General features: G+C 39.5%; 1 protein-coding gene across 1 annotated transcript in view; it reads left to right on the top strand.

The window, feature by feature from the left end:
• Positions 1–26,885, top strand: part of pgfa (placental growth factor a) — a 38,404-nt gene extending 11,519 nt beyond the window's left edge. The window contains exons 3-7 of the mRNA XM_081378207.1: positions 15,454–15,650; positions 25,462–25,541; positions 25,615–25,644; positions 25,722–25,799; positions 26,423–26,885. Of these exons, the coding sequence (XP_081234333.1) occupies positions 15,454–15,650; positions 25,462–25,541; positions 25,615–25,644; positions 25,722–25,782 (368 nt within the window). The 3' untranslated portion in view covers positions 25,783–25,799; positions 26,423–26,885. The remainder of the gene's footprint in view (positions 1–15,453; positions 15,651–25,461; positions 25,542–25,614; positions 25,645–25,721; positions 25,800–26,422) is intronic.
• The last annotated feature ends 90 nt before the right edge of the window (positions 26,886–26,975 follow it).

Here is a 26,975-nt window from a genome sequence, read left to right as displayed (position 1 = left end):
AGTGAGCAGTTGTAGTGTTCAGTTGTAGTGTTCAGTTGTTGTGAGCAGTTGTTGTGTTCAGTTCTTGTATTCAGTTGTAGTGTTCAGTTGTAGTGTTCAGTTGTAGTGAGCAGTTGTAGTGTTCAGTTGTTGTGAGCAGTTGTTGTGTTCAGTTCTTGTATTCAGTTGTAGTGTTCAGTTGTAGTGAGCAGTTGTAGTGTTCAGTTGTAGTAGTGAGCAGTTGTAGTGTTCAGTTGTAGTGTTCAGTTGTTGTGAGCAGTTGTTGTGTTCAGTTCTTGTATTCAGTTGTAGTGTTCAGTTGTAGTGTTCAGTTGTAGTGAGCAGTTGTAGTGTTCAGTTGTAGTAGTGAGCAGTTGTAGTGTTCAGTTGTAGTGTTCAGTTGTTGTGAGCAGTTGTTGTGTTCAGTTGTAGTGAGCAGTTGTAGTGAGCAGTTGTAGTGTTCAGTTGTAGTGTTCATTTGTAGTGTTCAGTTGTAGTGTTCAGTTGTAGTGTTCAGTTGTTGGGTTCAGTTGTAGTGTTCAGTTGTAGTGAGCAGTTGTAGTGAGCAGTTGTAGTGTTCAGTTGTAGTGAGCAGTTGTAGTGTTCAGTTGTAGTGTTCAGTTGTTGTGAGCAGTTGTTGTGTTCAGTTGTTGTGTTCAGTTGTTGTGTTCAGTTGTAGTGAGCAGTTGTAGTGAGCAGTTGTAGTGTTCAGTTGTAGTGAACAGTTGTTGTGTTCAGTTGTAGTGTTCAGTTGTTGGGTTCAGTTGTAGTGTTCAGTTGTAGTGAGCAGTTGTAGTGAGCAGTTGTAGTGTTCAGTTGTAGTGTTCAGTTGTTGTGAGCAGTTGTTGTGTTCAGTTGTTGTGTTCAGTTGTAGTGAGCAGTTGTAGTGTTCAGTTGTAGTGTTCAGTTTTTGTAGTGTTCAGTTGTAGTGTTCAGTTGTAGTGTTCAGTTGTAGTGTTCAGTTGTTGTGAGCAGTTGTTGTGTTCAGTTGTTGTATTCAGTTGTAGTGAGCAGTTGTAGTGTTCAGTTGTAGTGTTCAGTTGTAGTGAGCAGTTGTAGTGTTCAGTTGTAGTGTTCAGTTGTTGTAGTGTGCAGTTGTAGTGAGCAGTTGTAGTGTTCAGTTGTAGTATTCAGTTGTAGTGTTCAGTTGTTGTGTTCAGTTGTAGTGAGCAGTTGTTGTGTTCAGTTGTAGTGTTCAGTTGTATTGTTCAGTTGTAGTGTTCAGTTGTTGGGTTCAGTTGTAGAGTTCAGTTGTAGTGAGCAGTTGTAGTGAGCAGTTGTAGTGTTCAGTTGTAGTAGTAAGCAGTTGTAGTGTTCAGTTGTAGTGTTCAGTTGTAGTGTTCAGTTGTAGTGTTCTGTTGTTGTGAGCAGTTGTTGTGTGCAGTTGTAGTGTTCAGTTGTTGTGAGCAGTTGTAGTGTTCAGTTGTAGTGTTCAGTTGTAGTGTTCAGTTGTTGTGAGCAGTTGTTGTGTGCAGTTGTAGTGTTCAGTTGTAGTGTTCAGTTGTTGTGTGCAGTTGTTGTGTGCAGTTGTAGTGAGCAGTTGTAGTGTTCAGTTGTTGGGTTCAGTTGTAGTGTTCAGTTGTAGTGAGCAGTTGTAGTGAGCAGTTGTAGTGTTCAGTTGTAGTAGTAAGCATTTGTAGTGTTCAGTTGTAGTGTTCAGTTGTTGTGAGCAGTTGTTGTGTTCAGTTGTGGTGAGCAGTTGTAGTGAGCAGTTGTAGTGTTCAGTTGTAGTGTTCATTTGTAGTGTTCAGTTGTAGTGTTCAGTTGTTGGGTTCAGTTGTAGTGTTCAGTTGTAGTGAGCAGTTGTAGTGAGCAGTTGTAGTGTTCAGTTGTAGTAGTAAGCATTTGTAGTGTTCAGTTGTAGTGTTCAGTTTTAGTGAGCAGTTGTAGTGTTCAGTTGTAGTGAGCAGTTGTAGTGAGCAGTTGTAGTGTTCAGTTGTAGTAGTGAGCAGTTGTAGTGTTCAGTTGTAGTGTTCAGTTGTTGTGAGCAGTTGTTGTGTTCAGTTCTTGTATTCAGTTGTAGTGTTCAGTTGAAGTGTTCAGTTGTTGTGAGCAGTTGTTGTGTTCAGTTGTAGTGAGCAGTTGTAGTGAGCAGTTGTAGTGTTCAGTTGTAGTGTTCAGTTGTAGTGTTCAGTTGTAGTGTTCAGTTGTTGGGTTCAGTTGTAGTGAGCAGTTGTAGTGTTCAGTTGTAGTAGTAAGCATTTGTAGTGTTCAGTTGTAGTGTTCAGTTGTTGTGAGCAGTTGTTGTGTTCAGTTGTAGTGAGCAGTTGTAGTGTTCAGTTGTTGGGTTCAGTTGTAGTGTTCAGTTGTAGTGAGCAGTTGTAGTGAGCAGTTGTAGTGTTCAGTTGTAGTAGTAAGCATTTGTAGTGTTCAGTTGTAGTGTTCAGTTGTTGTGAGCAGTTGTTGTGTTCAGTTGTGGTGAGCAGTTGTAGTGAGCAGTTGTAGTGTTCAGTTGTAGTGTTCATTTGTAGTGTTCAGTTGTAGTGTTCAGTTGTTGGGTTCAGTTGTAGTGTTCAGTTGTAGTGAGCAGTTGTAGTGAGCAGTTGTAGTGTTCAGTTGTAGTAGTAAGCATTTGTAGTGTTCAGTTGTAGTGTTCAGTTTTAGTGAGCAGTTGTAGTGTTCAGTTGTAGTGAGCAGTTGTAGTGAGCAGTTGTAGTGTTCAGTTGTAGTAGTGAGCAGTTGTAGTGTTCAGTTGTAGTGTTCAGTTGTTGTGAGCAGTTGTTGTGTTCAGTTCTTGTATTCAGTTGTAGTGTTCAGTTGAAGTGTTCAGTTGTTGTGAGCAGTTGTTGTGTTCAGTTGTAGTGAGCAGTTGTAGTGAGCAGTTGTAGTGTTCAGTTGTAGTGTTCAGTTGTAGTGTTCAGTTGTAGTGTTCAGTTGTTGGGTTCAGTTGTAGTGAGCAGTTGTAGTGTTCAGTTGTAGTAGTAAGCATTTGTAGTGTTCAGTTGTAGTGTTCAGTTGTTGTGAGCAGTTGTTGTGTTCAGTTGTAGTGAGCAGTTGTAGTGAGCAGTTGTAGTGTTCAGTTGTAGTGTTCATTTGTAGTGTTCAGTTGTAGTGTTCAGTTGTAGTGTTCAGTTGTTGTGAGCAGTTGTTGTGTTCAGTTGTGGTGAGCAGTTGTAGTGAGCAGTTGTAGTGTTCAGTTGTAGTGTTCATTTGTAGTGTTCAGTTGTAGTGTTCAGTTGTTGGGTTCAGTTGTAGTGTTCAGTTGTAGTGAGCAGTTGTAGTGAGCAGTTGTAGTGTTCAGTTGTAGTAGTAAGCATTTGTAGTGTTCAGTTGTAGTGTTCAGTTTTAGTGAGCAGTTGTAGTGTTCAGTTGTAGTGAGCAGTTGTAGTGAGCAGTTGTAGTGTTCAGTTGTAGTAGTGAGCAGTTGTAGTGTTCAGTTGTAGTGTTCAGTTGTTGTGAGCAGTTGTTGTGTTCAGTTCTTGTATTCAGTTGTAGTGTTCAGTTGAAGTGTTCAGTTGTTGTGAGCAGTTGTTGTGTTCAGTTGTAGTGAGCAGTTGTAGTGAGCAGTTGTAGTGTTCAGTTGTAGTGTTCAGTTGTAGTGTTCAGTTGTAGTGTTCAGTTGTTGGGTTCAGTTGTAGTGTTCAGTTGTAGTGAGCAGTTGTAGTGAGCAGTTGTAGTGTTCAGTTGTAGTAGTAAGCATTTGTAGTGTTCAGTTGTAGTGTTCAGTTGTTGTGAGCAGTTGTTGTGTTCAGTTGTAGTGAGCAGTTGTAGTGAGCAGTTGTAGTGTTCAGTTGTAGTGTTCATTTGTAGTGTTCAGTTGTAGTGTTCAGTTGTAGTGAGCAGTTGTAGTGAGCAGTTGTAGTGTTCAGTTGTAGTAGTAAGCATTTGTAGTGTTCAGTTGTAGTGTTCAGTTTTAGTGAGCAGTTGTAGTGTTCAGTTGTAGTGAGCAGTTGTAGTGAGCAGTTGTAGTGTTCAGTTGTAGTAGTGAGCAGTTGTAGTGTTCAGTTGTAGTGTTCAGTTGTTGTGAGCAGTTGTTGTGTTCAGTTCTTGTATTCAGTTGTAGTGTTCAGTTGTAGTGTTCAGTTGTAGTGAGCAGTTGTAGTGTTCAGTTGTTGTGAGCAGTTGTTGTGTTCAGTTCTTGTATTCAGTTGTAGTGTTCAGTTGTAGTGAGCAGTTGTAGTGTTCAGTTGTAGTAGTGAGCAGTTGTAGTGTTCAGTTGTAGTGTTCAGTTGTTGTGAGCAGTTGTTGTGTTCAGTTCTTGTATTCAGTTGTAGTGTTCAGTTGTAGTGTTCAGTTGTAGTGAGCAGTTGTAGTGTTCAGTTGTAGTAGTGAGCAGTTGTAGTGTTCAGTTGTAGTGTTCAGTTGTTGTGAGCAGTTGTTGTGTTCAGTTGTAGTGAGCAGTTGTAGTGAGCAGTTGTAGTGTTCAGTTGTAGTGTTCATTTGTAGTGTTCAGTTGTAGTGTTCAGTTGTAGTGTTCAGTTGTTGGGTTCAGTTGTAGTGTTCAGTTGTAGTGAGCAGTTGTAGTGAGCAGTTGTAGTGTTCAGTTGTAGTGAGCAGTTGTAGTGTTCAGTTGTAGTGTTCAGTTGTTGTGAGCAGTTGTAGTGTTCAGTTGTTGGGTTCAGTTGTAGTGTTCAGTTGTAGTGAGCAGTTGTAGTGAGCAGTTGTAGTGTTCAGTTGTAGTGAGCAGTTGTAGTGTTCAGTTGTAGTGTTCAGTTGTTGTGAGCAGTTGTTGTGTTCAGTTGTTGTGTTCAGTTGTTGTGTTCAGTTGTAGTGAGCAGTTGTAGTGTTCAGTTGTAGTGAACAGTTGTAGTGAACAGTTGTTGTGTTCAGTTGTAGTGTTCAGTTGTTGGGTTCAGTTGTAGTGTTCAGTTGTAGTGAGCAGTTGTAGTGAGCAGTTGTAGTGTTCAGTTGTAGTGTTCAGTTGTTGTGAGCAGTTGTTGTGTTCAGTTGTTGTGTTCAGTTGTAGTGAGCAGTTGTAGTGTTCAGTTGTAGTGTTCAGTTTTTGTAGTGTTCAGTTGTAGTGTTCAGTTGTAGTGTTCAGTTGTTGTGAGCAGTTGTTGTGTTCAGTTGTTGTATTCAGTTGTAGTGAGCAGTTGTAGTGTTCAGTTGTAGTGTTCAGTTGTAGTGAGCAGTTGTAGTGTTCAGTTGTAGTGTTCAGTTGTTGTAGTGTGCAGTTGTAGTGAGCAGTTGTAGTGTTCAGTTGTAGTATTCAGTTGTAGTGTTCAGTTGTTGTGTTCAGTTGTAGTGAGCAGTTGTTGTGTTCAGTTGTAGTGTTCAGTTGTATTGTTCAGTTGTAGTGTTCAGTTGTTGGGTTCAGTTGTAGAGTTCAGTTGTAGTGAGCAGTTGTAGTGAGCAGTTGTAGTGTTCAGTTGTAGTGAGCAGTTGTAGTGAGCAGTTGTTGTGTTCAGTTCTTGTATTCAGTTGTAGTGTTCAGTTGAAGTGTTCAGTTGTTGTGTTCAGTTGTAGTGTTCAGTTGTTGTGAGCAGTTGTAGTGTTCAGTTGTAGTGTTCAGTTCTTGTATTCAGTTGTAGTGTTCAGTTGAAGTGTTCAGTTGTTGTGTTCAGTTGTAGTGAGCAGTTGTAGTGAGCAGTTGTAGTGTTCAGTTGTAGTGTTCATTTGTAGTGTTCAGTTGTAGTGTTCAGTTGTAGTGTTCAGTTGTAGTGTTCAGTTGTTGGGTTCAGTTGTAGTGTTCAGTTGTAGTGAGCAGTTGTAGTGAGCAGTTGTAGTGTTCAGTTGTAGTAGTAAGCATTTGTAGTGTTCAGTTGTAGTGTTCAGTTGTTGTGAGCAGTTGTTGTGTTCAGTTGTAGTGAGCAGTTGTAGTGAGCAGTTGTAGTGTTCAGTTGTAGTGTTCATTTGTAGTGTTCAGTTGTAGTGTTCAGTTGTTGGGTTCAGTTGTAGTGTTCAGTTGTAGTGAGCAGTTTTAGTGAGCAGTTGTAGTGTTCAGTTGTAGTAGTAAGCATTTGTAGTGTTCAGTTGTAGTGTTCAGTTTTAGTGAGCAGTTGTAGTGAGCAGTTGTAGTGTTCAGTTGTAGTAGTGAGCAGTTGTAGTGTTCAGTTGTAGTGTTCAGTTGTTGTGAGCAGTTGTTGTGTTCAGTTCTTGTATTCAGTTGTAGTGTTCAGTTGAAGTGTTCAGTTGTTGTGAGCAGTTGTTGTGTTCAGTTGTAGTGAGCAGTTGTAGTGAGCAGTTGTAGTGTTCAGTTGTAGTGTTCAGTTGTAGTGTTCAGTTGTAGTGTTCAGTTGTTGGGTTCAGTTGTAGTGTTCAGTTGTAGTGAGCAGTTGTAGTGAGCAGTTGTAGTGTTCAGTTGTAGTAGTAAGCATTTGTAGTGTTCAGTTGTAGTGTTCAGTTGTTGTGAGCAGTTGTTGTGTTCAGTTGTAGTGAGCAGTTGTAGTGAGCAGTTGTAGTGTTCAGTTGTAGTGTTCATTTGTAGTGTTCAGTTGTAGTGTTCAGTTGTAGTGAGCAGTTGTAGTGAGCAGTTGTAGTGTTCAGTTGTAGTAGTAAGCATTTGTAGTGTTCAGTTGTAGTGTTCAGTTTTAGTGAGCAGTTGTAGTGTTCAGTTGTAGTGAGCAGTTGTAGTGAGCAGTTGTAGTGTTCAGTTGTAGTAGTGAGCAGTTGTAGTGTTCAGTTGTAGTGTTCAGTTGTTGTGAGCAGTTGTTGTGTTCAGTTCTTGTATTCAGTTGTAGTGTTCAGTTGTAGTGTTCAGTTGTAGTGAGCAGTTGTAGTGTTCAGTTGTTGTGAGCAGTTGTTGTGTTCAGTTCTTGTATTCAGTTGTAGTGTTCAGTTGTAGTGAGCAGTTGTAGTGTTCAGTTGTAGTAGTGAGCAGTTGTAGTGTTCAGTTGTAGTGTTCAGTTGTTGTGAGCAGTTGTTGTGTTCAGTTCTTGTATTCAGTTGTAGTGTTCAGTTGTAGTGTTCAGTTGTAGTGAGCAGTTGTAGTGTTCAGTTGTAGTAGTGAGCAGTTGTAGTGTTCAGTTGTAGTGTTCAGTTGTTGTGAGCAGTTGTTGTGTTCAGTTGTAGTGAGCAGTTGTAGTGAGCAGTTGTAGTGTTCAGTTGTAGTGTTCATTTGTAGTGTTCAGTTGTAGTGTTCAGTTGTAGTGTTCAGTTGTTGGGTTCAGTTGTAGTGTTCAGTTGTAGTGAGCAGTTGTAGTGAGCAGTTGTAGTGTTCAGTTGTAGTGAGCAGTTGTAGTGTTCAGTTGTAGTGTTCAGTTGTTGTGAGCAGTTGTTGTGTTCAGTTGTTGTGTTCAGTTGTTGTGTTCAGTTGTAGTGAGCAGTTGTAGTGAGCAGTTGTAGTGTTCAGTTGTAGTGAACAGTTGTTGTGTTCAGTTGTAGTGTTCAGTTGTTGGGTTCAGTTGTAGTGTTCAGTTGTAGTGAGCCGTTGTAGTGAGCAGTTGTAGTGTTCAGTTGTAGTGTTCAGTTGTTGTGAGCAGTTGTTGTGTTCAGTTGTTGTGTTCAGTTGTAGTGAGCAGTTGTAGTGTTCAGTTGTAGTGTTCAGTTTTTGTAGTGTTCAGTTGTAGTGTTCAGTTTAGTGTTCAGTTGTAGTGTTCAGTTGTTGTGAGCAGTTGTTGTGTTCAGTTGTTGTATTCAGTTGTAGTGAGCAGTTGTAGTGTTCAGTTGTAGTGTTCAGTTGTAGTGAGCAGTTGTAGTGTTCAGTTGTAGTGTTCAGTTGTTGTAGTGTGCAGTTGTAGTGAGCAGTTGTAGTGTTCAGTTGTAGTATTCAGTTGTAGTGTTCAGTTGTTGTGTTCAGTTGTAGTGAGCAGTTGTTGTGTTCAGTTGTAGTGTTCAGTTGTATTGTTCAGTTGTAGTGTTCAGTTGTTGGGTTCAGTTGTAGAGTTCAGTTGTAGTGAGCAGTTGTAGTGAGCAGTTGTAGTGTTCAGTTGTAGTAGTAAGCAGTTGTAGTGTTCAGTTGTAGTGTTCAGTTGTAGTGTTCAGTTGTAGTGTTCAGTTGTTGTGTGCAGTTGTAGTGTTCAGTTGTTGTGAGCAGTTGTAGTGTTCAGTTGTAGTGTTCAGTTGTAGTGTTCAGTTGTTGTGAGCAGTTGTTGTGTGCAGTTGTAGTGTTCAGTTGTAGTGTTCAGTTGTTGTGTGCAGTTGTTGTGTGCAGTTGTAGTGAGCAGTTGTAGTGTTCAGTTGTTGGGTTCAGTTGTAGTGTTCAGTTGTAGTGAGCAGTTGTAGTGAGCAGTTGTAGTGTTCAGTTGTAGTAGTAAGCATTTGTAGTGTTCAGTTGTAGTGTTCAGTTGTTGTGAGCAGTTGTTGTGTTCAGTTGTGGTGAGCAGTTGTAGTGAGCAGTTGTAGTGTTCAGTTGTAGTGTTCATTTGTAGTGTTCAGTTGTAGTGTTCAGTTGTTGGGTTCAGTTGTAGTGTTCAGTTGTAGTGAGCAGTTGTAGTGAGCAGTTGTAGTGTTCAGTTGTAGTAGTAAGCATTTGTAGTGTTCAGTTGTAGTGTTCAGTTTTAGTGAGCAGTTGTAGTGTTCAGTTGTAGTGAGCAGTTGTAGTGAGCAGTTGTAGTGTTCAGTTGTAGTAGTGAGCAGTTGTAGTGTTCAGTTGTAGTGTTCAGTTGTTGTGAGCAGTTGTTGTGTTCAGTTCTTGTATTCAGTTGTAGTGTTCAGTTGAAGTGTTCAGTTGTTGTGAGCAGTTGTTGTGTTCAGTTGTAGTGAGCAGTTGTAGTGAGCAGTTGTAGTGTTCAGTTGTAGTGTTCAGTTGTAGTGTTCAGTTGTAGTGTTCAGTTGTTGGGTTCAGTTGTAGTGAGCAGTTGTAGTGTTCAGTTGTAGTAGTAAGCATTTGTAGTGTTCAGTTGTAGTGTTCAGTTGTTGTGAGCAGTTGTTGTGTTCAGTTGTAGTGAGCAGTTGTAGTGAGCAGTTGTAGTGTTCAGTTGTAGTGTTCATTTGTAGTGTTCAGTTGTAGTGTTCAGTTGTAGTGTTCAGTTGTTGTGAGCAGTTGTTGTGTTCAGTTGTGGTGAGCAGTTGTAGTGAGCAGTTGTAGTGTTCAGTTGTAGTGTTCATTTGTAGTGTTCAGTTGCAGTGTTCAGTTGTTGGGTTCAGTTGTAGTGTTCAGTTGTAGTGAGCAGTTGTAGTGAGCAGTTGTAGTGTTCAGTTGTAGTAGTAAGCATTTGTAGTGTTTAGTTGTAGTGTTCAGTTTTAGTGAGCAGTTGTAGTGTTCAGTTGTAGTGAGCAGTTGTAGTGAGCAGTTGTAGTGTTCAGTTGTAGTAGTGAGCAGTTGTAGTGTTCAGTTGTAGTGTTCAGTTGTTGTGAGCAGTTGTTGTGTTCAGTTCTTGTATTCAGTTGTAGTGTTCAGTTGAAGTGTTCAGTTTTTGTGAGCAGTTGTTGTGTTCAGTTGTAGTGAGCAGTTGTAGTGAGCAGTTGTAGTGTTCAGTTGTAGTGTTCAGTTGTAGTGTTCAGTTGTAGTGTTCAGTTGTTGGGTTCAGTTGTAGTGTTCAGTTGTAGTGAGCAGTTGTAGTGAGCAGTTGTAGTGTTCAGTTGTAGTAGTAAGCATTTGTAGTGTTCAGTTGTAGTGTTCAGTTGTTGTGAGCAGTTGTTGTGTTCAGTTGTAGTGAGCAGTTGTAGTGAGCAGTTGTAGTGTTCAGTTGTAGTGTTCATTTGTAGTGTTCAGTTGTAGTGTTCAGTTGTAGTGAGCAGTTGTAGTGAGCAGTTGTAGTGTTCAGTTGTAGTAGTAAGCATTTGTAGTGTTCAGTTGTAGTGTTCAGTTTTAGTGAGCAGTTGTAGTGTTCAGTTGTAGTGAGCAGTTGTAGTGAGCAGTTGTAGTGTTCAGTTGTAGTAGTGAGCAGTTGTAGTGTTCAGTTGTAGTGTTCAGTTGTTGTGAGCAGTTGTTGTGTTCAGTTCTTGTATTCAGTTGTAGTGTTCAGTTGTAGTGTTCAGTTGTAGTGAGCAGTTGTAGTGTTCAGTTGTTGTGAGCAGTTGTTGTGTTCAGTTCTTGTATTCAGTTGTAGTGTTCAGTTGTAGTGAGCAGTTGTAGTGTTCAGTTGTAGTAGTGAGCAGTTGTAGTGTTCAGTTGTAGTGTTCAGTTGTTGTGAGCAGTTGTTGTGTTCAGTTCTTGTATTCAGTTGTAGTGTTCAGTTGTAGTGTTCAGTTGTAGTGAGCAGTTGTAGTGTTCAGTTGTAGTAGTGAGCAGTTGTAGTGTTCAGTTGTAGTGTTCAGTTGTTGTGAGCAGTTGTTGTGTTCAGTTGTAGTGAGCAGTTGTAGTGAGCAGTTGTAGTGTTCAGTTGTAGTGTTCATTTGTAGTGTTCAGTTGTAGTGTTCAGTTGTAGTGTTCAGTTGTTGGGTTCAGTTGTAGTGTTCAGTTGTAGTGAGCAGTTGTAGTGAGCAGTTGTAGTGTTCAGTTGTAGTGAGCAGTTGTAGTGTTCAGTTGTAGTGTTCAGTTGTTGTGAGCAGTTGTTGTGTTCAGTTGTTGTGTTCAGTTGTTGTGTTCAGTTGTAGTGAGCAGTTGTAGTGTTCAGTTGTAGTGAACAGTTGTTGTGTTCAGTTGTAGTGTTCAGTTGTTGGGTTCAGTTGTAGTGTTCAGTTGTAGTGAGCAGTTGTAGTGAGCAGTTGTAGTGTTCAGTTGTAGTGTTCAGTTGTTGTGAGCAGTTGTTGTTTTCAGTTGTTGTGTTCAGTTGTAGTGAGCAGTTGTAGTGTTCAGTTGTAGTGTTCAGTTTTTGTAGTGTTCAGTTGTAGTGTTCAGTTGTAGTGTTCAGTTGTAGTGTTCAGTTGTTGTGAGCAGTTGTTGTGTTCAGTTGTTGTATTCAGTTGTAGTGAGCAGTTGTAGTGTTCAGTTGTAGTGTTCAGTTGTAGTGAGCAGTTGTAGTGTTCAGTTGTAGTGTTCAGTTGTTGTAGTGTGCAGTTGTAGTGAGCAGTTGTAGTGAGCAGTTGTGGTGTTCAGTTGTAGTATTCAGTTGTAGTGTTCAGTTGTTGTGTTCAGTTGTAGTGAGCAGTTGTTGTGTTCAGTTGTAGTGTTCAGTTGTATTGTTCAGTTGTAGTGTTCAGTTGTTGGGTTCAGTTGTAGAGTTCAGTTGTAGTGAGCAGTTGTAGTGAGCAGTTGTAGTGTTCAGTTGTAGTGTTCAGTTGTAGTGTTCAGTTGTTGTGAGCAGTTGTTGTGTGCAGTTGTAGTGTTCAGTTGTTGTGAGCAGTTGTAGTGTTCAGTTGTAGTGTTCAGTTGTAGTGTTCAGTTGTTGTGAGCAGTTGTTGTGTGCAGTTGTAGTGAGCAGTTGTAGTGAGCAGTTGTAGTGTTCAGTTGTAGTGTTCAGTTGTTGTGTGCAGTTGTTGTGTGCAGTTGTAGTGAGCAGTTGTAGTGTTCAGTTGTTGGGTTCAGTTGTAGTGTTCAGTTGTAGTGAGCAGTTGTAGTGAGCAGTTGTAGTGTTCAGTTGTAGTAGTAAGCATTTGTAGTGTTCAGTTGTAGTGTTCAGTTGTTGTGAGCAGTTGTAGTGAGCAGTTGTAGTGAGCAGTTGTAGTGAGCAGTTGTAGTGTTCAGTTGTAGTGTTCATTTGTAGTGTTCAGTTGTTGGGTTCAGTTGTAGTGTTCAGTTGTAGTGAGCAGTTGTAGTGAGCAGTTGTAGTGTTCAGTTGTAGTAGTAAGCATTTGTAGTGTTCAGTTGTAGTGTTCAGTTTTAGTGAGCAGTTGTAGTGTTCAGTTGTAGTGAGCAGTTGTAGTGAGCAGTTGTAGTGTTCAGTTGTAGTAGTGAGCAGTTGTAGTGTTCAGTTGTAGTGTTCAGTTGTTGTGAGCAGTTGTTGTGTTCAGTTCTTGTATTCAGTTGTAGTGTTCAGTTGAAGTGTTCAGTTGTTGTGAGCAGTTGTTGTGTTCAGTTGTAGTGAGCAGTTGTAGTGAGCAGTTGTAGTGTTCAGTTGTAGTGTTCATTTGTAGTGTTCAGTTGTAGTGTTCAGTTGTAGTGTTCAGTTGTTGGGTTCAGTTGTAGTGTTCAGTTGTAGTGAGCAGTTGTAGTGAGCAGTTGTAGTGTTCAGTTGTAGTAGTAAGCATTTGTAGTGTTCAGTTGTAGTGTTCAGTTGTTGTGAGCAGTTGTTGTGTTCAGTTGTAGTGAGCAGTTGTAGTGAGCAGTTGTAGTGTTCAGTTGTAGTGTTCATTTGTAGTGTTCAGTTGTAGTGTTCAGTTGTTGGGTTCAGTTGTAGTGTTCAGTTGTAGTGAGCAGTTGTAGTGAGCAGTTGTAGTGTTCAGTTGTAGTAGTAAGCATTTGTAGTGTTCAGTTGTAGTGTTCAGTTTTAGTGAGCAGTTGTAGTGTTCAGTTGTAGTGAGCAGTTGTAGTGAGCAGTTGTAGTGTTCAGTTGTAGTAGTGAGCAGTTGTAGTGTTCAGTTGTAGTGTTCAGTTGTTGTGAGCAGTTGTTGTGTTCAGTTGTAGTGAGCAGTTGTAGTGAGCAGTTGTAGTGTTCAGTTGTAGTGTTCATTTGTAGTGTTCAGTTGTAGTGTTCAGTTGTAGTGTTCAGTTGTTGGGTTCAGTTGTAGTGTTCAGTTGTAGTGAGCAGTTGTAGTGAGCAGTTGTAGTGTTCAGTTGTAGTAGTAAGCATTTGTAGTGTTCAGTTGTAGTGTTCAGTTGTTGTGAGCAGTTGTTGTGTTCAGTTGTTGTGTTCAGTTGTTGTGTTCAGTTGTAGTGAGCAGTTGTAGTGAGCAGTTGAAGTGTTCAGTTGTAGTGAACAGTTGTTGTGTTCAGTTGTAGTGTTCAGTTGTTGGGTTCAGTTGTAGTGTTCAGTTGTAGTGAGCAGTTGTAGTGAGCAGTTGTAGTGTTCAGTTGTAGTGTTCAGTTGTTGTGAGCAGTTGTTGTGTTCAGTTGTTGTGTTCAGTTGTAGTGAGCAGTTGTAGTGAGCAGTTGTAGTGTTCAGTTTTTGTAGTGTTCAGTTGTAGTGTTCAGTTGTAGTGTTCAGTTGTTGTGAGCAGTTGTTGTGTTCAGTTGTTGTATTCAGTTGTAGTGTTCAGTTGTAGTGTTCAGTTGTAGTGAGCAGTTGTAGTGTTCAGTTGTAGTGTTCAGTTGTTGTAGTGTGCAGTTGTAGTGAGCAGTTGTAGTGTTCAGTTGTAGTATTCAGTTGTAGTGTTCAGTTGTTGTGTTCAGTTGTAGTGAGCAGTTGTTGTGTTCAGTTGTAGTGTTCAGTTGTATTGTTCAGTTGTAGTGTTCAGTTGTTGGGTTCAGTTGTAGAGTTCAGTTGTAGTGAGCAGTTGTAGTGAGCAGTTGTAGTGTTCAGTTGTAGTAGTAAGCAGTTGTAGTGTTCAGTTGTAGTGTTCAGTTGTAGTGTTCAGTTGTTGTGAGCAGTTGTTGTGTGCAGTTGTAGTGTTCAGTTGTTGTGAGCAGTTGTAGTGTTCAGTTGTAGTGTTCAGTTGTTGTGAGCAGTTGTTGTGTGCAGTTGTAGTGAGCAGTTGTAGTGAGCAGTTGTAGTGTTCAGTTGTAGTGTTCAGTTGTTGTGTGCAGTTGTTGTGTGCAGTTGTAGTGAGCAGTTGTAGTGTTCAGTTGTAGTGTTCAGTTGTAGTGTTCAGTTGTAGTGAGCAGTTGTAGTGTTCAGTTGTAGTGAGCAGTTGTTGTGTTCAGTTGTAGTGTTCAGTTTTAGTGAGCAGTTGTAGTGTTCAGTTGTAGTGTTCAGTTGTTGCAGTGTTCAGTTGTAGTGTTCAATTGTTGTAGTGAGCAGTTGTTGAAGTGAGCAGTTGTTGTTGTAGTGTTCAGTTGTAGTGTTCAGTTGTTGTAGTGAGCAATTGTTGTAGTGAGCAGTTGTTGTAGTGTTCAGTTGTAGTGTTCAGTTGTAGTGTTCAGTTGTAGTGTTCAGTTGTTGTAGTGTTCAGTTGTAGTGTTCAGTTGTAGTGAGCAGTTGTTGTAGTGTTCAGTTGTAGTGTTCAGTTGTTGTAGTGTTCAGTTGTAGTGTTCAGTTGTAGTGAGCAGTTTTTGTAGTGTTCAGTTGTAGTGAGCAGTTGTTGTAGAGTTCAGTTGTTGAAGTGAGCAGTTGTAGTGTTCAGTTGTAGTGTTCAGTTGTAGTGTTTAGTTGTAGTGAGCAGTTGTAGTGTTCATTTGTAGTGAGCAGTTGTTGTAGTGTTCAGTTCAGTTGTAGTGTTCAGGTGTTGTAGTGTTCAGTTGTAGTGTTCAGTTGTTATAGTGAGCAGTTGTAGTGTTCATTTGTAGTGAGCAGTTGTTGTAGTGTTCAGTTGTTGTAGTGTTCAGTTGTAGTGTTCAGTTGTTATAGTGAGCAGTTGTAGTGAGCAGTTGTAGTGAGCAGTTGTTGTAGTGTTCAGTTGTAGTGTTCAGTTGTTATAGTGAGCAGTTGTAGTGTTCATTTGTAGTGTTCAGTTGTTGTAGTGTTCAGTTGTTGTAGTGTTCAGTTGTAGTGTTCAGTTGTTATAGTGAGCAGTTGTAGTGAGCAGTTGTAGTGAGCAGTTGTTGTAGTGTTCAGTTGTAGTGTTCAGTTGTTATAGTGAGCAGTTGTAGTGTTCATTTGTAGTGAGCAGTTGTTGTAGTGTTCAGTTGTTGTAGTGTTCAGTTGTAGTGTTCAGTTGTTATAGTGAGCAGTTGTAGTGAGCAGTTGTAGTGAGCAGTTGTTGTAGTGTTCAGTTGTAGTGTTCAGTTGTTATAGTGAGCAGTTGTAGTGTTCATTTGTAGTGAGCAGTTGTTGTAGTGTTCAGTTGTAGTGTTCAGTTGTTGTAGTGTTCAGTTGTAGTGTTCAGTTGTTATAGTGAGCAGTTGTAGTGAGCAGTTGTAGTGTTCAGTTGTTATAGTGAGCAGTTGTAGTGTTCATTTGTAGTGAGCAGTTGTTGTAGTGTTCAGTTGTAGTGTTCAGTTGTTGTAGTGAGCAGTTGTAGTGTTCAGTTGTAGTGAGCAGTTGTTGTAGTGTTCAGTTGTAGTGTTCTGTTGTTGTAGTGTTCAGTTGTTGTGAGCAGTTGTTGTAGTGTTCAGCTGTAGTGAGCAGTTGTTGTAGTGAGCAGTTGTAGTGAGCAGTTGTTGTAGTGTTCAGTTGTAGTGAGCAGTTGTAGTGAACAGTTGTTGTAGTGTTCAGTTGTAGTGAGCAGTTGTTGTAGTGAGCAGTTGTTGTAGTGAGCAGTTGTTGTAGTGAGCAGTTGTTGTAGTGAGCAGTTGCAGTGAGCAGTTGTTGTAGTGAGCAGTTGCAGTGAGCAGTTGTTGTAGTGAGCAGTTGCAGTGAGCAGTTGTTGTAGTGAGCAGTTGCAGTGAGCAGTTGCAGTGAGCAGTTGTTGTAGTGAGCAGTTGCAGTGAGCAGTTGTTGTAGTGAGCAGTTGTTGTAGTGAGCAGTTGTTGTAGTGAGCAGTTGCAGTGAGCAGTTGTTGTAGTGAGCAGTTGTTGTAGTGAGCAGTTGCAGTGAGCAGTTGTTGTAGTGAGCAGTTGTTGTAGTGAGCAGTTGTTGTAGTGAGCAGTTGCAGTGAGCAGTTGTTGTAGTGAGCAGTTGTTGTAGTGAGCAGTTGCAGTGAGCAGTTGTTGTAGTGAGCAGTTGTTGTAGTGAGCAGTTGCAGTGAGCAGTTGTTGTAGTGAGCAGTTATTGTAGTGAGCAGTTGCAGTGAGCAGTTGTTGTAGTGAGCAGTTGCAGTGAACAGTTGTAGTGAGTGCTGGTGTTTGTGTTGCAGTGATGCTGTTCCCGGAGGCCTGGAGCCGCAGTCTGTGTCACTCCACGGAGAGGATGGTGGAGGTGGATCAGGAGTATCCCGGAGGCGTGGAGCACATGTACAGTCCCGGCTGCGTCCCATTGCTGCGCTGCTCCGGCTGCTGCAATGACGAGAAGCTGGCCTGCTTCCCCATCCGCACGCGCAACCTCACCATCCAGGCAAGACCTCCCAGCAAGCAATAGCCATCATTTATCCATCTAGATTAACTATAGACCCGATATAGTCCAGCTATGAGTAGGTTAACTATAGACCCGATATAGTCCAGCTATGAGTAGGTTAACTATAGACCTGATATAGTCCAGCTATGAGTAGATTAACTATAGACCCGATATAGTCCAGCTATGAGTAGGTTAACTATAGACCCGATATAGTCCAGCTATCAGTAGGTTAACTATAGACCCGATATAGTCCGGCTATGAGTAGGTTAACTATAGACCCGAAATAGTCCGGCTATGAGTAGGTTAACTATAGACCCGATATAGTCCAGCTATGAGTAGGTTAACTATAGACCCAATATAGTTCAGTTATGAGTAGGTTAACTATAGACCCGATATAGTCCAGCTATGAGTAGGTTAACTATAGACCCGATATAGTCCGGCTATGAGTAGGTTAACTATAGACCCGAAATAGTCCGGCTCTGAGTAGGTTAACTATAGACCCGATATAGTCCAGCTATGAGTAGGTTAACTATAGACCCAATATAGTTCAGTTATGAGTAGGTTAACTATAGACCTGATATAGTCCAGCTATGAGTAGATTAACTATAGACCCGATATAGTCCAGCTATGAGTAGGTTAACTATAGACCCGATATAGTCCAGCTATGAGTAGATTAACTATAGACCCGATATAGTCCAGCTATGAGTAGGTTAACTATAGACCCTATATAGTTCAGTTATGAGTAGGTTAACTATAGACCCGATATAGTCCAGCTATGAGTAGGTTAACTATAGACCTGATATAGTCCAGCTATGAGTAGGTTAACTATAGACCCGATATAGTCCAGCTCTGAGTAGGTTAACTATTGACCCGATATAGTCCAGCTATGAGTAGGTTAACTATAGACCCAATATAGTTCAGTTATGAGTAGGTTAACTACCCAGCAAGCAATTTTGCGTCTAATAGACATCTAATAGACGTCTAAACATAGCCTAGACGTCTAGGCTAAAATCAGGCTAATTTTGGGCTGTCAGTGAAAATCTAATAGACGTCTAAACATAGCCCAAGAATAGACGTCTAACCATAGCCCAAGAATAGACGTCTAACCATAGCCCAAGAATAGACGTCTAACCATAGCCCAAGAATAGACGTCTAACCATAGCCCAAGAACTAATCATTAATTAGACGGCTATTAAACGACTACATATATACGTCTAATAGACAGTCAATATGGGTCTAGGCTAAAACAAGGCTGAATTTGGGCTGTCAGTGAAAATCTAATAGACGTCTAACCATAGCCCAAGAATAGACGCCTAACCATAGCCCAAGAACTAGTCATTAATTATACGGCTATTAAACGACTACATATATACGTCTAATAGACAGGCAATATGGGTCTAGGCTAAACCAAGGCTGAAATTGGGCTGTCAGTGAAAATCTAATAGACGTCTAACCATAGCCCAAGAATAGACATCAATTACACTACATATACATGTAATAGACAACAAAATGAGGCATAAGGATTTTCACTCAAATATAACAGGTTCTCATAAAGGAAAATCCATCCAAACTAATTGAATATAAAGGATTTATTTAGAACAATTATATTAACAACTTAGACAACATTCAAACATAAAAATGAACATAAAATAGTGGAAAATTTGTAAAACGACTTAAGATACTAAAATTTTTAAAAATTAATTGTTAGCTTTATATTCATAACCACCACTCCCTGCTCTCCCTGATGCTTGTTTAAAAAGACCAGAAATTTAATTTTTTATTTCCCATTCAGTCGCCGAAGGAAAGTTGGTCATCACTGCGTCTGTCAAATAAGAAAAAGAAAAATATTATTGCTCAAGAAAAGCATTGTTGACAATCATTTTTAACTAATTACAGTCATTCACTTTTGCTAGGTTGCACACTAGAGCTGGCCAATATAGAGTTAACGGAATATAGATTGAGACTATATAATTTATATCAATATTATTAATAAATTAATATCAATAATTGAAATTTTTTGCCTGCATAATGGTGATGCACTATATATATATATATATATATATATATATATATATATATATATATATATATATATATTAGGGGTGTAACGATACACGTATTGAACGATTCTGTACGAGGCTTTTGGTTCGATTTCAGTATGGATTTTTAAACAGAACTGTTCATTAGACAATTTTTCCTTCTAACCAAAATTTTTTAATTACAAATGTAGGCACGTCAAAAAGCCTGCTCTTAATGTAAGAGAAATCATAACAAATCGTGACAACAATCAAGCTCTTTCAGGTAGTGACCATATAGACCTGCATTATATGACTGACTGACAAGAACGGTTTGACCCTAAAATATCAAAATTAAAACTACTGCGGAAACAAAGACACCTACATATTGGATGCCCTTAAGGTAAGCTAAAACATACCAAAATTTAATTTCAAAGCAAACTATCCCTATAAATCATTCTTTATCACTTACTCATATAACTCTAATAAACATAAAAGGATACTTATAGGGGTAGTTCACTTAAAAAGAAAAAAAAAATCATGTAATCATTTACTCACTTTCACTTGGTTCCAAACCTGGATGGCTTTCTTCTGTTGAACACAAACAAAAAATATATATTATGAATAATGTTGGTAACAAGACATTTAATGGTAGTCAGTGACAAGTGTTCTGTATATTCAATTGCTGTAGTTTGTTGACTGATTGCTGGATAATTTGCGATAGTGTCTTTAAAGTGGATTACATCACTCCAGTTCTGATGTTTTTACACTGGCTATCTGTCTGTCAAAGAATTCATATCAAAATACTACAGTTAGTTATTAAATTAACATTTTAAGGCCAAAGTAAATTTCTAATCTTCTGATGCATTATGAACCATCCAGAGCAGACCTCTCAGGTCATCTGGGACAGTAGCCACTAGCCAGCTACTTTTATATCCCCAAAGTCAAAAGAAAACATGGAGAAGCAGCATTCAGTTTTTATGCACCATATATCTGAAACAAATTCACTGAAAACTGAATGTATGCTGCATATTTGAATTCTTTTAAATCAAGTTTAAAGACTTTACTGTTTGCCACTACCTTTTATTAATTGGAAAGGAACAAATATTTTTTTTATAATTTCTTTTCATGTTGCATATGTTGCTGTTAAGTTTTATGTAAAGTACTTTGAAAATTTGCATTAAATCAAAAACTATTATTACTTACTCTAATCTAATATAAAAACAAAAATATATTAGTATCTTTAATAATAAAATGATAAGTTTCATAGTTTCATGAAACTTCTCATTTTAAAAATAAAATAAGTTTCATAGTTTCATGCTTACCACCTTGAATTTAGATACATTTTAGATTAAGGGCACAGTTGCAATAACACGTGCAGGTAACGTTAACTTGTTGGAGAAAAATAGTAGGCTTACTCTGCATTGGTAATGTTAAAATGTCACGGTCTACACATTATAAAAACTAACTACTTTAAACAATAAACATAACAAAAATAACACGCATACTTACAAGATCGAAGTAGAAATTTGAAGGTTTTCAGAGTGTCGCTCGCCCGTTGCTCTCCGACAGCTGCCTCGTGTAAAATAAAATTGAAAATGGAGGAAATGTGTATCGCGAAATCTGGCTAAAGTGATCTAGTCGCGCAATGCCAGTAGTCCCAGTAGTCATGTCTCAGTAGTGTTTCGATTGTGCCATCTAGCGGTTGAGAAATGCAATTGCATTTGATTTAATTTGAAATGATAGACAGCCATATCGTAGATTATGTATGAATGTTATGTTTATGTGTGACAGCAAACATTAAGCTGTGTGAGCGAAAACATTTTTAAGACTAATATTCTTATACTATATCGCTGGTCTGAATCAGGGCTATAGCCAAGCCGTACGTAGACCAGATTGCCTTCATTTCGCCAGGTGGGCTAAAGCAGACCGCATATAGCCCGTCCAATTCAGAGCTAAATCGTGATTACAGATCGACCATGTCTTGAAATGACACATTGAACCTTGTAGATATCATTACCAATGCGAACATGATGCAATATCAACCATTTCATGCACTGCCTGGCAAAAAACTACAATTAATCAGTTTTGACTAAAAGTGGGCTACAATAGCCGGGTCTGAATACGAGCTAAATCGTGGCTACGCATAGCCTACACATATAACATGTAAAATAAAGCAAACCAAACAACTTGTAATCACAGAAGACTTTGCTTACATGATGGAATATCATACATCTCACAAGTTATTTTGGAAAAAAATACATTTATCCAGATTAAATGTTATTTGGGCTAAAAGTGGGTTACGCATAGCCGGGTCTGAATACGAGCTAAATCGTGGCTACGCACAGCCTATAACATGTAGCCTAAAATAAAGTAAGCCAAACAACTTGTAATCACGGTAGACTTTGCTTACATGATGGATCATACATCTATCAAGTTATTTTGGGAAAAAAAATACATTTATCCAGATTAAATGTTATTTGGGCTAAAAGTGGGTTACGCATAGCCGGGTCTGAATACGAGCTAAATCGTGGCTACGCACAGCCTACACATATAACATGTAAAATAAAGCAAACCAAACAACTTGTAATCACAGTAGACTTTGCTTACATGATGGAATATCATACATCTCACAAGTTATTTTGGAAAAAAATACATTTATCCAGATTAAATGTTATTTGGGCTAAAAGTGGGTTACACATAGCCGGACTATATCGGGTCTATATTTAACCCAGACGTTGAAAAGACGGCTATTGCTTGCTGGGTATAGACCCGATATAGTCCAGCTATGAGTAGGTTAACCATAGACCCGATATAGTCCAGCTATGAGTAGGTTAACTATAGACCCGATATAGTCCTGCTATGAGTAGGTTAACTATAGACCCGATATTGTCCAGCTATGAGTAGTAGAGGTCGACCGATTCATCGGTTTTGCCGATTAATCGGCACCGATAGTTGATTGGTGGAACTATCGTTATCGGCCAAAATACATACCGATAGTTTTTCCTGGTTGCGTCCGTTGTTGGAGCGGCTGAGAAGCGCGCGCTGTCATTCATTACACAGTAAGAGAGAGCTGAGAAGGCTCTGCTGGCATCATGCAGTACAAGAGCGGCCTCTAGAGGTGTAATACAAACTATCACTGATGCCTCGTGTTGTTTATTTCGACACGTGATGCTGCGTGCTGCACTGAGAGGAGAGCACAAGCTGCGTGGAGAGCGCTCAGATGCGCGTTTAAACCACCGACAGCTAAAAGGTATTTTGTCATATCATTATAAAGCGATTAATTTGTTGACTAAATGCTGCATTAGTAGAGAAAGAACAGCACAACAGTTTGTTTGTTTGCCTTCGAGGCGAGGACGCTAACATTAGTAGTACCTCAAGAGGTTAAAACACTGACAAAAATAAACTAAGTCCGACCCGAATGTTTAATGTCACAATTGTTAACATCTATTTGCATTAGTTTATATCCAGCTGGTCACTTTCATGCATTAAATATGCAGATAAGTTGCATATTTAAAGCTAGAGACGTAAGATAGCAAACTGATATGTTCATACAGCCGACAGAAACTAAACAAAACAGAAAAGCATTCGATTTCGGTTATTTTTTCATCATCACTTTAATACATATTTTGTTATTTTGATTAGATAATCATAAAGTATTTATAAAATATAAGCAAAAGTGTGAGACTATACATGTAATATTTATGTCATTTCAATTCTTTGTCGTTGTACATATTTAAAGTTGGCCATCTTTAAGCATGACTGTTTGGATTTATATGAAATGATAACACTTACAATAAAATTCCATATGTAACATTAACTATGGTTAATAACTGCTGTATAAGGATTGTTCATTGTTTGTTTGTTAATTAACATGTACTAATACATTTTTAAATTAAGGTTTTTATTTGTTAACCATAGTTTACCATCAAACTAACATGTTTGTTTACCATTTGTTAACCATCAAACTAACATGAATGATCAAGGTGCAATTTGTTTTTATCCAGTATCAATTTTGAAAACTATCGGTTGATTAATCGGTTATCGGCAAGTATGGCCCAACCTAGCTATCGTTATCGGTAAAATCCACTATCGGTCGACCTCTAATGAGTAGATTAACTATAGACCCGATATAGTCCGGCTATGAGTAGGTTAACTATAGACCCGATATAGTCCAGCTATGAGTAGGTTAACTATAGACCCGATATTGTCCAGTTATAAGTAGATTAACTATAGACTCGATATAGTCCGGCTATGAGTAGGTTAACTATAGACCCGATATAGTCCAGCTATGAGTAGGTTAACTATAGACCCGATATAGTCCGGCTATGAGTAGGTTAACTATAGACCCGATATAGTCCGGCTATGAGTAGGTTAACTATAGACCCGATATAGTCCGGCTATGAGTAGGTTAACTATAGACCCGATATAGTCCAGCTATGAGTAGGTTAACTATAGACCCGATATAGTCCGGCTATGAGTAGGTTAACTATAGACCCGATATAGTCCAGCTATGAGTAGGTTAACTATAGACCCGATATAGTCCAGCTATGAGTAGGTTAACTATAGACCCGATATAGTCCAGCTATGAGTAGGTTAACTATAGACCCGATATAGTCCAGCTATGAGTAGGTTAACTATAGACCCGATATTGTCCAGCTATGAGTAGGTTAACTATAGACCCGATATAGTCCAGCTATGAGTAGGTTAACTATATACCTGATATAGTCCGGCTATGAGTAGGTTAACTATAGACCCGATATAGTCCGGCTATGAGTAGGTTAACTATAGACCCGATATAGTCCGGCTATGAGTAGGTTAACTATAGACCCGAAATAGTCCGGCTATGAGTAGGTTAACTATAGACCCGATATAGTCCGGCTATGAGTAGGTTAACTATAGACCCGATATAGTCCAGCTATGAGTAGGTTAACTATAGACCCGATATAGTCCAGCTATGAGTAGGTTAACTATAGACCCGATATAGTCCCGCTTTGAGTAGGTTAACTATAGACCTGATATAGTCCAGCTATGAGTAGGTTAACTATAGACCCGATATAGTCCAGCTATGAGTAGGTTAACTATAGACCCGATATAGTCCGGCTATGAGTAGGTTAACTATATACCTGATATAGTCCGGCTATGAGTAGGTTAACTATAGACCCGATATAGTCCGGCTATGAGTAGGTTAACTATAGACCCGATATAGTCCGGCTATGAGTAGGTTAACTATATACCTGATATAGTCCAGCTATGAGTAGGTTAACTATAGACCCGATATAGTCCGGCTATGAGTAGGTTAACTATAGACCCGATATAGTCCAGCTATGAGTAGGTTAACTATAGACCCGATATAGTCCGGCTATGAGTAGGTTAACTATAGACCCGATATAGTCCGGCTATGAGTAGGTTAACTATAGACCCGATATAGTCCAGCTATGAGTAGGTTAACTATAGACCCGATATAGTCCAGCTATGAGTAGATTAACTATAGACCCGATATAGTCCCGCTTTGAGTAGGTTAACTATAGACCCGATATAGTCCAGCTATGAGTAGGTTAACTATAGACCCGATATAGTCCAGCTATGAGTAGATTAACTATAGACCCGATATAGTCCCGCTTTGAGTAGGTTAACTATAGACCCGATATAGTCCAGCTATGAGTAGGTTAACTATAGACCCGATATAGTCCAGCTATGAGTAGGTTAACTATAGACCCGATATTGTCCAGCTATGAGTAGGTTAACTATAGACCCGATATAGTCCGGCTATGAGTAGGTTAACTATATACCTGATATAGTCCAGCTATGAGTAGGTTAACTATATACCTGATATAGTCCGGCTATGAGTAGGTTAACTATAGACCCGATATAGTCCGGCTATGAGTAGGTTAACTATAGACCCGATATAGTCCGGCTATGAGTAGGTTAACTATATACCTGATATAGTCCAGCTATGAGTAGGTTAACTATAGACCCGATATAGTCCGGCTATGAGTAGGTTAACTATAGACCCGATATAGTCCAGCTATGAGTAGGTTAACTATAGACCCGATATAGTCCGGCTATGAGTAGGTTAACTATAGACCCGATATAGTCCGGCTATGAGTAGGTTAACTATAGACCCGATATAGTCCAGCTATGAGTAGGTTAACTATAGACCCGATATAGTCCAGCTATGAGTAGATTAACTATAGACCCGATATAGTCCAGCTATGAGTAGATTAACTATAGACCTGATATAGTCCAGCTATGAGTAGGTTAACTATAGACCCGATATAGTCCAGCTATGAGTAGGTTAACTATAGACCCGATATAGTCCAGCTATGAGTAGGTTAACTATAGACCCGATATAGTCCAGCTATGAGTAGGTTAACTATAGACCCGATATAGTCCAGCTATGAGTAGGTTAACTATAGACCCGATATAGTCCAGCTATGAGTAGATTAACTATAGACCCGATATAGTCCAGCTATGAGTAGATTAACTATAGACCTGATATAGTCCAGCTATGAGTAGGTTAACTATAGACCTGATATAGTCCAGCTATGAGTAGGTTAACTATAGACCTGATATAGTCCAGCTATGAGTAGGTTAACTATAGACCCGATATAGTCCAGCTATGAGTAGGTTAACTATAGACCCGATATAGTCCAGCTATGAGTAGGTTAACTATAGACCCGATATAGTCCAGCTATGAGTAGGTTAACTATAGGCCCGATATAGTCCAGCTATGAGTAGGTTAACTATAGACCCGATATAGTCCAGCTATGAGTAGATTAACTATAGACCCGATATAGTCCAGCTATGAGTAGATTAACTATAGACCTGATATAGTCCAGCTATGAGTAGGTTAACTATAGACCTGATATAGTCCAGCTATGAGTAGGTTAACTATAGACCTGATATAGTCCAGCTATGAGTAGGTTAACTATAGACCCGATATAGTCCAGCTATGAGTAGGTTAACTATAGACCTGATATAGTCCAGCTATGAGTAGGTTAACTATAGACCCGATATAGTCCGGCTATGAGTAGGTTAACTATAGACCCGATATAGTCCAGCTATGAGTAGGTTAACTATAGACCCGATATAGTCCAGCTATGAGTAGGTTAACTATAGACCCGATATAGTCCGGCTATGAGTAGGTTAACTATAGACCCGATATAGTCCGGCTATGAGTAGGTTAACTATAGACCCGATATAGTCCAGCTATGAGTAGATTAACTATAGACCCGATATAGTCCAGCTATGAGTAGATTAACTATAGACCTGATATAGTCCAGCTATGAGTAGGTTAACTATAGACCTGATATAGTCCAGCTATGAGTAGGTTAACTATAGACCCGATATAGTCCAGCTATGAGTAGGTTAACTATAGACCCGATATAGTCCAGCACACTCCGAAAACGTAGAGACAGAGGCAAACTAAAAGTAAAAAGTTTATCCACCTGTTTTTCACTCAAGAGTCGGCGCCGCTATTGTTGAAATATAGTGTGTTAGTTTTCCGATAAGCCGTTTCCGCTAATCGTAGTTGTATTGTGAACCTGTAGTTTTGCATCGACTGTAGTTTTGACTGGCTAGCTAACTTTTAATATGGACTACAGACACACTGGCGTCCTTCGCACAAGTTAAGGTGTGATATAATATTAAATATAACAGCTGGTTCAAGTGGAAAAGAACTATTACTTCATGTTTGAAAGTTAAATATCCTGTGTGTGTGTGTCTCTCTCTCTCTCTCTCTCTGTGTGTGTGTGTGTGTGTGTGTGTGTGTGTGTGTGTGTGTTCTCCACCAGCTGCTGAGGATCACTCCAGCGGAGAGGAGCAGAGATTATGTGCTTCTGTCCTTCCAGGAACACCAGAGCTGTGAGTGCAGGTATGATCCGCTCATCCGCCGCTTCACTCCTCTGCTCCTCATCTATTCCTCTAACTCACTCTTTGTCCTTCAGGCCCAGGCGACACCACTTGAGGAATCAACAGTGAGTATTAATTCCTTGATTTATTTTCTTGCATCTCAATGACACAGAAAAACAACTCTGAGAATGTTGTTCCTCAGCAAACGGAGACGGAAGGGAAAGCGCAGGAGGAGACGGAGAGGGAGAAAACTCCGGGATTGAGACGCCGCTGGTGTCAGGTGACTCTCTCACCGCCATCTACGTCTACATTCATCCGGATACATTTGAAAACAGTGTTTTCGTTTAAAAACGCTCTCCGTCCACACCAGCGTTTTCCAAAGGTTTCTCATCCACACAGAAATGCCTGTATATTGAATACAGTTCAATATGCGTCACATGACTAAACTTACATCATAATTTTTAAACTCCTCAGTTTTGACAGTCCACACTACAACATGAACACAGCGTTTTCAAATGTATCCACTTTGGAGAACGTTTAGTAAAAAGCTGAGTTACGCCGTCTCAGTGTGGACTTAAGTCTAAACACAGAGAAAGATGTGGACATGGAAAAGTTAGTCGTCTCCTCTATTGTTACGTATATATCCGAGTGAAACGCTTCAGGAAGAAGAACACATGTGGGCGGGGCTTGATTGAGTCTGTGGGGAATTGATTGGATGGTTGTGGTTTGCTATTGGCTGATCTCATGTGAGTGACAGGTTGCCCCGCCCACATCATCAGAGAAGAGAAGAGATACTGCAGAGGAACTGATTCTCATTCAAGATTATTAACACAATAATGATGTGCACATATTTGGTCTATTTTATTTTTTAAATGATCCATTTACGGTGTGTATCTGCTGCAGGTGTGACGATCGCTATGGCAAATAGACACCTTCATCATCATCATCATCATCATCATCATCATCATCATCACACAAGCACTTCTGGACATTATGTGGACACTATGTGTGGTTAACGATCAAGAATCGTTTTTGTTTATATTGACTATAATGACATCAGTTGATCTGACACATTAAATCTATTTATAGGCATGATTAAATTGTCATTAAGAAATGTGTGTTACAATAAACCTAATCTGCCTAACTGAAGGAGATGATCAGGCTTTATCAGGGAATAGACACTTGAGCAAATGTGGAATACTGTACTTTGGTGTTGCTTACGAGTTCAACGGTCTGGATTCTTTATAAGAAAATTGTAAAAATAAAAATAAAAAAAGCACTTGAGTTAGTAAATACAGTGTACATGTACATGTCCCCATCAACTGTGTCTTAACATGTTTTATAAAGCAATAAACTCACAATATTTAAAGAAATATATCCGATTTGTTTTATCAGTGTATTTCTCATGTTTGTTGTCTCCAGCTGCTGGAAAACTACATGCTTTTGAAAATCAGAA

Source organism: Scardinius erythrophthalmus (assembly GCF_964197995.2).
Source record: "Scardinius erythrophthalmus genome assembly, chromosome: 11".
Taxonomy (NCBI): domain Eukaryota; kingdom Metazoa; phylum Chordata; class Actinopteri; order Cypriniformes; family Leuciscidae; genus Scardinius; species Scardinius erythrophthalmus.
Note: the sequence above shows the minus strand (reverse complement) of the source record. Positions and strands in the feature narration are given on the sequence as shown.